The sequence below is a fragment of the Emydura macquarii genome, unplaced genomic scaffold (assembly GCF_026122565.2).
Source record: "Emydura macquarii macquarii isolate MOO-44397 ecotype Brisbane River unplaced genomic scaffold, CSIRO-AGI_Emac_v2 contig_2170, whole genome shotgun sequence".
NCBI classification, from domain to species: domain Eukaryota; kingdom Metazoa; phylum Chordata; order Testudines; family Chelidae; genus Emydura; species Emydura macquarii.
In genome coordinates this window covers 286,655-298,576 of record NW_027132307.1, presented here as the reverse complement: position 1 = coordinate 298,576, position 11,922 = coordinate 286,655, and the positions used below count along the sequence as shown (strand labels likewise).

General features: G+C 45.8%; 1 protein-coding gene across 1 annotated transcript; it reads left to right on the top strand.

Annotated features, from left to right (window-relative positions):
- The first annotated feature begins 3,982 nt into the window (after window positions 1-3,982).
- Window positions 3,983-4,954, top strand: LOC137160194 (olfactory receptor 52P1-like). The gene has a single exon (XM_067558641.1). It carries the CDS (start codon window positions 3,983-3,985, stop codon window positions 4,952-4,954), a length of 972 nt encoding a protein of 323 aa, XP_067414742.1.
- The last annotated feature ends 6,968 nt before the right edge of the window (window positions 4,955-11,922 follow it).

Here is an 11,922-nt window from a genome sequence, read left to right as displayed (position 1 = left end):
GCAATCTGTGCTGCCCTCTGTCAGAGAGGCTATCGGATGGGAGGGACTGTTACTCGGTGTGGAAATCCTACGTTTGAAACAAGGATGCACAAGGGCCTGTCCACGTGCACGTCTTGGTCTCAGGGATTCAGCACAGGGCTCATCAGCCGGGAGTAGCAGCAGATGCTCAGATTCTATGACAATGAGCAGCAGCACAGAAACTATGAGAAATAAATGAGCACGTCTAACCCTTGGCTCTTCTTTTCTCTCTGGGATTTTAGCAGTGAAGGACAACTCTGTCAAGTCTGCAAGTCTCAGTTAGCCCTGACAATCTGAGCCTCCGCTATCAGTGTATTTTCTCTTCACTCTCTGGAGAGGTTCTTACGCTGAAATTCTCCTGAGTTTATTTTCTACCCTTCCACCTGTTCACGGAGCACAGGGAATTGTCCCGGAGTTCTGGCCAACCTCAGAATCCTCAGGGACTGTACGGGGGAATCATAAAGGTCCCTGTCCAGTACCGCAAGTGTCAGATGTGAGATTCATACACTCATTCTCAAGTCACTGTAAGCAGATTTCCTCTCTCTGCTGCGTGCGATTCTGGTGAGTTGCCTGTTTCTGCAATAATGTTAGTGCTAAGGGCTCGGGAATGGTTCAGGTGAAGAACAATCTGGGCAGGAATTCTCCAGCACGGAGACTTGAACTGTTTAATATTGTCAGAAACATGAAGGGATTTAAAATAGGGACTAAAGATGTATGTGAATAGTTAAGACAAATATTTGTTTTTAACATCATTTTCTTTTCTCTTACTGTATCTGTCTATCTATCTCAGTATCTTCCTATTTTACAATGTGTTTAGTTTTTCTCTTGTTCGTTCAAGATTTCGCATTCAGAAACTTTACTCCCATGTTAATAAGTGTACAAAAATCCTCTGAATTCAATATCTGTGATACTCGAGATTTCACAACACGAATGGGTCACACAGGGCTTTACAGACTGGCCAGATTCTGCTCTCATCTTCTGCCTTCAGTGGCTCACTTCAGATTGACACTGGCATCACTGAGAGAAAAATCAGGACCCCTGTGTTTTGAAATCCCCATCTTTCATGCCCGGTCTCAGGAAGCCACATAAACTGTGGTTCTTCCCTCAGACTCTTTCAGCGCTCTCACAGAATATCTCTCGCTGCTGCAGGACCTAAAGCCTTGATTTTCACGGCAGAAAGCCTAAAGTTCAAAACTAAGGATAACATTTTGGTCCTATTTATACCAGTAGCAAAATTCCCATTAAGGCCAGGATTTCACCCCAAATCCACATAAAAGGACTTTAGTAAATGGCCTGATTTTCACCGGCCATGAGCCTCCAGTGACTTCAGCTGGAGCCGTCCTGCAGCCTCTAAGGTTGAGTGAGCTCATCTGGACCAGAGAAGAACCGAGAGGAGAGTAGCTAAATCTTAAACTCATTGCTGAGGAGTTCTAAACAATTAGGGTAACAATCTCTTTCGGTGACTGGTGCGGTGCGGCTCTCTCTGTTCTCCTGCGTCTCTGGTTCTATAGAGGATGAGAAGCACCAAAATTCAACTAAAATAAAAGCATGTTTCTGGCTGAGAGGAAACCAGGCAGTGTTGGAAATCTGACTGGGGGAGATCCAGGAACACTCAGGGAGGGCAGATATACATTCCTCAGGTCTAAGATATTGTTTTTCTCATCTAAAATGTTCGACCATGCAGTGTGTCATGGGATGCCTCTGCCTTGTGAAAAAAACACCTAGAGTATCACTTCCCAGGCTCTAAAGTCACATGAGACATTTCCCGCCTGGGACTAAATTCAGCACTGTCATAAGTAAAAAAAAAGCCTTCAGTTAGGCTCAGGCAGGAGCTTCCAGGTAAAATGCCTCCAGCTGACTCCTGTATGTGCTGCAGGGACGTGTTCACAGAGCCCAGGCCAGAAGGCACCACTGTGATCGTCTAGTCTGACCTCCTGTATAGCACAGGCCAGAGACCTGCCCCCAAGGAATTCCTAGAGCAGAGTTTATAGAGAAACATCCAACCATGGCTTAGAAATTCTCAGTGATGGAGAATCTGCCATGACCCTTGGTGAATTGCTCCAATGGTTAATTAGTCTCTATATTTAAAAGTTGTACACCTTATTTATAGTCAGAAATTGTCTAACATCAACTTCCAACCATTGGACGGTGTTATACATTTCTATGCTACCATGAAAAGCCCATTATTCAATATTTGTTCCCTCTGTGGGGACTTGTAGACTGTTATCAAGTCACCCCTTCACCATTTCTCTTACACAAAATAGATTGACTGAGCTCTTTGAGTCTATCACTGTAAAGGAGAGTTTCTCATCTTTTAAACATTCTTCTTGTTCTTCTCTGTATCCTCTCCAGTGAATCAACATCTAATATTATCCCCTCACTCACCCCCCTTCCCCAAATCTTCTTCAGAGTCACTGCTTCCCACATTAGAGTCCCAATCACATAAGCATCGCCTCCCTTCTTTGTTCTTAGACGTATACATCTACATAGATAGATTAGAACACATATTGTTTGCTTCAACCCAGTTTCCCAGCCAGTCCCATTTGCTCTGAATCAGTGACCTGTCCTCCTCCTTATTTAGTTTCCCCACATTTTTGAGGAATCTACATGTGAAGGGTAAGCAGCTGGGTTGCTGACGGGCATCTCTGCCTACCCCATCAGTTAACAAGGCAGAATAACAAAACCACTGTTCTTGGTATGTCTCAGAGAAAGCTGGGTGCCTTTAAGAAAGTGTCTCACCAAAAGAAACAAGGGAAGTTAGAGAGCACAAAGTCCCAGCCTGGCATGAGAGTGTCCGTTTCCATGGGGAAAATTTGGCTCCTTTTCAAAAGAGCAATAGCATCGTGGATCCATCTATCTATGGTCTATCACATCCAGTGTCCTCTCTTTGACAGAGACAAAGCCAGGGGCTGCTGAAGAAGATGTTGGGGGGATAACCTAGTCTTCATGATGCTTTCATCTTAACACCTAACAGCCAGAGATTGCCTTGTGCCCTGAAACTTGAGGGTGTACTGGCTTTCCAAGATATTTATTTAGCTGTATCTATTGTAACAGAAGATTTAATCCATACAAATATCCTAAGCCCGTCCAATTCTTGCTTAGCTCCTGGCCTCAACTTCATCTTGTGGCAATGAGTTCCTCTGTCTAACTATGCACTGAGTGAAGGAAGCATTCTTTTTTCATGAGTGTTGAATTTGCCATATTTCAGTTTAATTGAGTAGCCTCTTGAACTTGTGTTATGAGACAGGGACAACACATGCTTGAAATACTCTCTACCAGTCAGTATTTTATTGACTCTTCTCAAATCCCCTCTTATTCCTCCACTTTCTAAGGTAACAACCCCAGTCTTTTCACCCTCTGTCCCTGCGAGCCTTTTCCCAGGCCCTTGATCATTCTGAACCCCTCTAGTTCTGCAATATCCTGTTTGAGAAGGGTGCTCAGTACTGCACAGAGGAGTCCAGAGGAGGGTGAAGAATTGACTAATTGATCTCATCGCATCGTACATTTGTATTATTCCCCATCCCACTCCTCCTGTGTCCCAACTTCTTCCTTAGTTTTTGGCCATGCTGGCACTTTCAGCAGGGTTTCACAGAGTCGAGTACCGTCACACCATGTCCCTCCCCTGAGTTCATAGATTTAAATTAGAGCCTTGTAAGGAGTTAAAGTTTTTCCCTCCAATGGGCATATACTTTGCAATGATTGACATCGAATGTCATCTCCCATTATGTTGCTTGTTCACTGACCTTGGATGTCTGAGGCCATCTCTGGAATGGATTACGGCCCAAATAATTTGTTCCTCTATGCAAATGCTGCCATCTCACTGCTCAACCCCCTTTCTAGACTGTTAATAACTAAATATTTAACATGCTATTTGTTACCAAGTGCCTAACCCCTCTCACTGGGCTTCTCTCCCTTCAGAGGCATCCAGAGCATTCCTGAGGCTGAATAGCACATTGAACACCTCATGTCAGCTTTCAACCACACCCCCTCTGGCCCGTCAACATTCATCCTAAACGGCATCCCGGGGCTGGAAGCTGCCCACATCTGGATTTCCATCCCTTTCTCTATAATTTACATCATCAGCCTGTTGGGAAATGTCATGATTCTGTTTGTTGTCAGCAAAGAGCAGACCCTGCACAAGCCCATGTTCCTGCTACTCTCCATGCTGGCACTCACAGACATCAGTGGGTCTACCTGTGTCGTGCCCAAGGCACTGTGCATATTTTGGTTCAGTTTCAAAGACATCACTGTGGACGGCTGCCTCACCCAGATGTTCTTCTTTAACACAATTGCTGCTATGTACTCAGTCATCCTCGTGACAATGGCCTTCAATCGTTACGTCGCCATATGTGACCCTCTGAGATACGTCACCATCCTCAGCAACGCACGAATCGCTAAACTAGGGCTACTGGGTTTGATACGAGCTGTTCTCTTGATTCTGCCACAGCCCCTGCTGCTGCGGATGCTGCCATTCTGCGCCAACCGCGTTATCCCCCACACGTACTGCGAGCACATGGCTGTGGTGAAGATGTCGTGTGGGGACACCACAGTCAGTCGGACGTACGGCCTGGTGACAACATTAGTGATCATCGGGTTAGACCTGACACTCATTGGCCTGTCCTATGGGCTGATCATCAGGGCCGTCCTCAGGCTCTCCTCCAAGAAAGCCCACAAGAAAGCCCTCAACACCTGCACAGCCCACATCTGTGTGATGCTGGTGACTTATTCTCCCTACCTTTTCTCCGCCCTGACACACAGGTTTGGTCAGGGTATTGCTGCTCACATTCACATCCTCTTGGCCAACCTCTATCTCCTTGTGCCCCCCATGATCAACCCTATCATTTATGGGGTCAAAACCAAAGAGCTTCGTGACAAAGTGGGAAAATACATCTGCAGAATGGGATCGCCTGGGGCCACTGACTTTAAACCTGTGTGACAGGAGGGAAACGATGTCACCTCGTTAATTAAGGGTGCTCTGTCCCAATGTGACTGAGCTCAACCTTGTGGCAGTTCACAGTTTGAAAAGTTTCTCACACTTAATGTCCTATCATTCCATCACCAAGCACTGCTGTCTCAGACCATCACCTGATCTCTTTTAGCGTCACTATACTCCCACACCCCATCACACCCTGTCATTCGGCCTTTCCATGACATCCACACCACCAGCGATGGTGGCTTCTCATATGCTCTAAGCCCCATTTTCCATCAGTATCGTTGCTGATTCTCACCATTCCTCACTCCCCTCCATCTTTGACTCTTTTGCCCCTCTCTGACATCACAAGGTCCTCAGCTCTGCCATCCACCAGACCCCAACAATCCCTTCCAGTCCTGAGTCTCCCCAAATCGGTCTCTCTGAATTCTTAGCCAGCACTAACCTGGAGTTTCCACCTCTGGTTTGTCCTCCCCGAAGACATGAAATCTGCCTTCAATTATCAGTTCATTTTGGGACACACATTATCAGTTCATGAGTCAGCAGTGTGTCCTACTGACAGGAAGGCTAACACCATATTGGGCTGCATTAGAAGGATCGTTGCCAGCAGATGGAGGGAAGTGATTATTCCCCTGTATTCGGCACTGGTCAGGCCACATTTGGAGTATTGTGTCCTGGTTTGGGAGTCCCATTACAGGAAGAATGTGGACCAATTGGAGAGAGTGCAGTGGAGGGGAACAAAAATGAATAAGAGGCTGGAGCACATGACTTATGAGCAGAGGCTGAGGGAACTAGGCTTGTTTAGTCTGCTGAAGAGAAGAATGAGGGGGGCAGTTGAGAGCAGCCTAGAATTTCCTGTAAGGGGGTTCCAGGGAGGATGGAGCTAGGCCATTCTCAGTGGTGGGAAATAACAGAACTAGGAGCAACAGTCTCAGGTTACAGTGCGGGAGGTCTAGAATGATTATTAGAAAAGAGTTTTTTACTAGGAGGGTGGTGAAGCACTGCAATGGGTTACCAAGGGAGGCGGTGGAACCTTCATCCTTAGAGGTTTTTAAGACCCAGCTTCACAAGGCCCTGGCTGGTTTGATTTAATTGGGATTGGTCCTGCTTTGAGCAAAGGGTTGGACTTAATGACTTCCTGAAGTCCCTGCCTTATCTTCTAGGATTCTAGGATTCTATGATGTAATGAGGAAAGCAAACATAGACGAGTTACACAGAAAATAAAGAAAGACACAAACTCGGGCATCCACATCTCTACTAGTCAATTTCCCTTTTCTAGTATAAGTTACCTGTATTCTCTGAAGAGTTTTGGCAAAGGCTCTGGGATTTTTTCCACCTTCCTCTGTAGCATGGGGCATGTCTCCCTTGCTAGTGGATTCTCTGTACCTTAAAGCCATTAAACCATGATTTTAGAGAACTTTAATAACTCAGTAATAGCTCAGGGTCTATTACAGGAGTGGATGGGGGAGGTTCCGTGGCCTGTATTGTGCAGAATGTCAGACTAGATGATCATATTGGTCCCTTTCGACCTTAGAGTCTCTGAGCCCATGTGTCTTCCTCATGACCTCTGTCATCAAGGGGATTCAGTGTTTCCCAGACAGCACCCTGCTTAGCTGCTGCAGAGTGACATAATCTGTGACATTTTGGGTATCATCTAGACCAATAAAGGGGTCTGTCCCCATCTGCCTTGTAACGTTGGGGCCTTAACACTGAGCTGTTATGGCTCATGGCTCTGCACCAGTAACCAGCACACAAGTATTATGGTATCACACAGGCTTACAGCAGCCGACTTACCCCATGCAGGGTGATGCCAAGAGCCTCTGCAAATCCGTCTCCCCGGGTTCTCATCAAAGGGAAGCCCCAGCGGGGCCAGAGAAGCAGCCCAGAAGGCAGAGCTGTGCAGGAGGCAGAGCAGCAGCACTGAGCCAGATCCGGGCAGCTGGAGCAAACCAGACCAGCTGTGCCAACGGGGAGCCAGGCTGATCTAAAGCGGGGAGCTGCTGGGCCAAAGCTGGGATAGCGGGTGCCGGCCAATGCACAAGTAACATGGCAGCCGAGCATGGTAGGGTGGCTGGGGAGAGCAAGGCATGGCCTGGGTAGAGGTCCCAGTGCAGGGAGACGTTACCAAACAAGAAGGCCTTGCAGGTTGGTGTGACACACTCTACCCCTTGTGCTGTGGTTTGTGTATCATTCATGTTCATGTAAGGTGCTTTTGTAACATTCATGACGTTCTGAACATTATTGTTATAGTAGTTTGTGTGACCTGTCCATGTCTAGGGCAGCCACCTGAAAATGCCAAGATCAGGGTAGGCTGTAAAAGGAGAGCAGATAAGATTCTCCTAGCACTGGTGGGTGACACTGAAGTCAGACTTCCCAACCAGCCACAAACAGTGCTTCTGATTCCCCACACTGATTATCAAGAAGACAAAATACAATTACACACAGCCCCCTTTACTGCATTTCAGCTTCTGGCTCCCAATCAGCCACTAGGGCCAGTAAAAAGATCAGTTATTTAAACTCTATGCTCTTTACCAAAAAGGTTTCTCTGACCCCAAAGGGTCAAGCACAGCACCAGTTCAATATAAGTTTGGATCTTACCCAAAATACCACGCTGCCAGCCAATCCTTTAGTAACTAAAACTAAAGGTTTATTATAAAAAGAAAGAAACCAACTATAAGAGAAATGTTAAAGGATTAAAGCAATCAGACACATACAAATGGATTTGAAAGTCCATATATATCAGTTTTCTAGTAGAATTGTTGAGTTTGCAGACTTGTATAGTCCCTTTGGTGTACATCCAGTACCTGGATGGGTCTCAGTCCTTTGTTTCACAGCTTCAGTTCAGTTCAGTTGTAGATGAGTTGATCCAGAGGTAGGCTGGAGACAGAAGACAAAATGGATGTTGTGCGGCTCCCTTTTATGTACTTTGGCTTTTGCCATGCTACATGTGGAATATTACAGGAATAAAATGGAGTCCAGAGTCATATGAGTCAGTCCTGGTGACTCATCAGGTATATCCTGGCTTCTCTCCCTGGCTCCTTGTACCTGTGAATCTCTTATGATGGTCCATTAAGCAGGCTAGTGCTGCAGCCATCCTGTCTGGGGTGTTATCCAGACACAACACAATTTGAAATACAGATATATCAACCATATCCATAACTTCCATTGCACATATAACACATGAACATAAATATCATCATCTTAGCACATTATAGCCTTTCTAGTAGTACCTGGTGTTAGAAATAATCAAAGAGGTTGTCCTGTGGGACGACTGGGGAGACAGAACCCTTTATTGCCTTCTCGCTCCACATCGACGCCGCTAGTGAGCAACGAGGGGGTTACTTTATAATCCTTTCATCCATAACAGTATGTAAATGTATACATTTCCAGCAACTCCCCATGCACACTTATTTGGTTACACTGACACCTATAAAATGAATATTAACAACTACATAATGAATATAATTATATCCGCCCCTGTTTGTTGTTTACAGGATTACCATACAGAGTCAGGCACATCACCTTAAAACCTGTACATTATACACTAACGTTCTTTGAAGTAAAGGCATGCCAGGGGAAGAAGGAAGATAATGCTTTCTTCCCACCAAAAGGCCTTGCACAGAAATAGCAACAGGTATTTTATTAGCCTCATTCCCAGCACAGATGCCCAGGAAGGGAGGAGAAGAAGAAGAAGATAACAGACTCTAACTAAAATTCACACCAGTGAACAGAAACAAGGTTTGCCCTGGCCTTGACCCTGTTCCTTGTAGCTTAGGCCTGACCACATGTCCAGCTTTTAACTCTTTACTCTCCTACACCTGACATGGCATATCTCATGGATTATTATGATTTTAAAACACTGATGTCAAATAATATGATAAATGTCCCCCTACCCATCCAGACAGCATAACAGTTTGTTCCTGCAATGTCGTATGCATAGACATGGTAGGCAATATTCCCAAATGTGTGTCTCACATGGGTTGCATGGACCCAGGCAAACACAAAGCAAATGGTTCACGCCTCACAGAGACATACAAACAGGAACAATGGACTGGCTTGAGCACTTGATAAGGCGACGCTCATCTGACTCAAATGGAGGAAACCAGGCCCATTGCTGGACGTGGCCGAACACCTGACCCGGGGGTGACGAGAAAATACGTTAAAGGCAGAGGCATTGCGGAGAGGCCCACTGATGTAAAAGAGCAGTTCCTAGAATGTGTTCGTCAGAGCCCATCTTATTCTATTCAGATGGATGAGTCCACAGATACATCAACTGCTGCACAGCTACTGGTGTGTATTCGCTTTATTACACCAATACAAATTGCTCATTTGCTGTCCACTTCCAAGATGAGCAACTGGGGAAGAGCTTTTGAAACTATGAAGTAATTTTGGTCGAGACACAGACAATCTTGACTGGGGACGTTGGTTTGGAATTTGCAGCGATGGAGCAGGGTCCGTGACAGGATGGCATAGGGGGCTTGTAAGGAGGCTGACGGAAGTGGCCCCTACAGCAACCTGGGATCATTGTATGATCCACAGACAGGCATTGGCTGATAAGACGATGCCAGAGGAGCTCAGCCATGTTCTGTCAGCTGCAGTAAAAAAGAGAAACTTTATAATGTCTCTGACGGCAATTCAAGGTGTGATCCCCGTGAACCTTTTCCCACATTCAGTGCATTGCTGGGTGACTCTCCCGTGTGGATTGTCTGATGTGTAGAGCATCATCTCTAGCCCAGCTCCAGGCTTGTTCTACTGAGGCCACAGACCTTGCCCCGATCTCATCCCTCTTTCACCCCAGTTTACTCTGGCTTAGAACCTTGGCTCTGGATCTTGACTCTGGCTCTCATTGATGCTGGTGGTTCCAGGCCCTGCCTCACTCTGGCTCCAGCCACTAGGCAAGACCACCCACAGCCCCAGCCTGACAGTGTCAGGAGGAAGAGGGTTGCAGGTTCCGTAGGGATTTGTGGGCCTGGTCTACATTAGGAAATTGGACCAGAAAACATGCCTGCTTTGGAACAGCCAACTCCTGCCTTTCAGCATTCCTTCAGAAGACAAGAACCTTGAAGGTGTAGAGTGTAATTTAAAATGGTAACAACAAGTGCTGCAAGGAAGAATGATTTCATCGTTACTGCATTTCTTTTATTTTTTAATTCAAATATGAATCCAGTTAAATTGACACTGGAAGAAACTCTTCCTTCTTTGCACTTTGTTACTGTTCAGCAAGATCCGTTTGGTAACACGACCGAGTGCTTCTTAGAAAAGGGATTTAAATGGTTCCTTTCACCATAGACTGTTCATCTGCAGGATGTTTTGTTTAAATTGTAGGATTTTTGTTGTTGTTGAAATCAGTGTTTCCCATGGCAAACCAATCCTGAACATTTCTATACATTTACAGTAAAACTGTTGAAACGGTTAATGGATCAAACAATTTTGACTAAAAAACCCATAAAAATGGAATTAATTTTATTTAACTAGAAAAAATGAAATCAGAAAAAAAAAAAACCCCAAAATCCACTGTAATAAAACACATTTCATAGGCCCTAGGTCTGGACTTGCTGAGGCTGTGCAGAGAGGAGCATCTGCAGGAACAGCTGTGGCATTCCCACGGGAACAGACCTACCCACAGCAATGCAAAACCTGGGATCCACCAGGATGAGGGACAAAAGGAAAGGAAATGAGGCAGTCCTGCCAATGTGTGGAGGAGAAGCCCAACATGTTGTCTGGAGTAGCCTGTCCTAGGGGTGCCATGTGCTTGTGCGTGCTCAGAAACTAAAACATGGCAATCCCCAAAAGACAGATCAGGCTGCGATAAGTTTCTAGGTGCAAGCCCCACTCCCTGTGTCTGATGGTTAAGAGCAGAGGAGGGCAGGAACAAGCCAGAAATGGATCATCCTCTGGTTTTATAGGACTCAGGAGAGTGCGCCTGGCACACAGGGGCCATGCTACTTAGCCAGAGGTTGCCCGCACAATGGAATCACTTCACCTTGGCAAAGAACCTGCAGAAGGTTTTCTTAGATGGTCTCCCTGACAGCCAATGCACCCAGTCTTGACAAAAGTAGCACAATTTCCATACCCTGCCTCCATGAGTAAACAAGGGCAGTCTGTGCTTCTTAGAGTGGAAAGGAAAATGGAGACAGATTCAAGTGACCACATGGAAAGGACTCCATTCTTAGTGTGCTCAAGTGCAGGATTCCCCAGCATCTCTAAATGGCGAACCCACCCACCTAACTTTCTAAGACCACGGCCTAGCAAAGGCACTTCTACTTCTTGGGGACTGCCAGAAGTCAAGTCTGACATATTTAGGCAAGTCTGTCAGAGAATCCAGGTCTTGAGAGAGTCTTTTAAAGGGTTTGAAATTTTTCAGCCTCCTACAGTCCTGAGGAAGAGGCATGGGGCAGTATGTGGAACACGGATACAGAGAGAAATTAAACTAATTGAAAGGAAAAAGGATCCTGCAGAGAACGTAGAAGAGAGAGAGATGGAGAGAGCCATGACAAGAATTAACATACGGATTAGGGCTCTCCTTTAAGATGGAAACAATGATGAACCCATTCCATTTCTAAAACATGCCTTCTGTACCTTCCTAAAGATGAGCAATGACTTAGAAACAATTATTGCTACAGCTCAGAGCATTATATGCCCACTCCCAACACTAACAGACGTGATACTAACACTACACGACTTTGAGCAAAGCGAGCAGATTTTGAGACGAGCCAGAGAACATGGCAATGAGTCTAGTGAGGCACAAAGTGCAGAGGTTTCAAGCTTTCACAACTACAACTTGAAAAAGAACGTCACTGAATGAAGTCCCAGCCTACCTAAGGGGATCTTGGTTAAGAGATAGACGGGGCTTCCTGGTTAGGCTCATGTTGATTCATCAAGGCCTGCAATAGGGTATACGGGAGAAGAATGAATGGGTTAAAACCCACAGGATAGTAAATCTAGGGCAAGGTCACCCTGAACCCCAGGAGGAG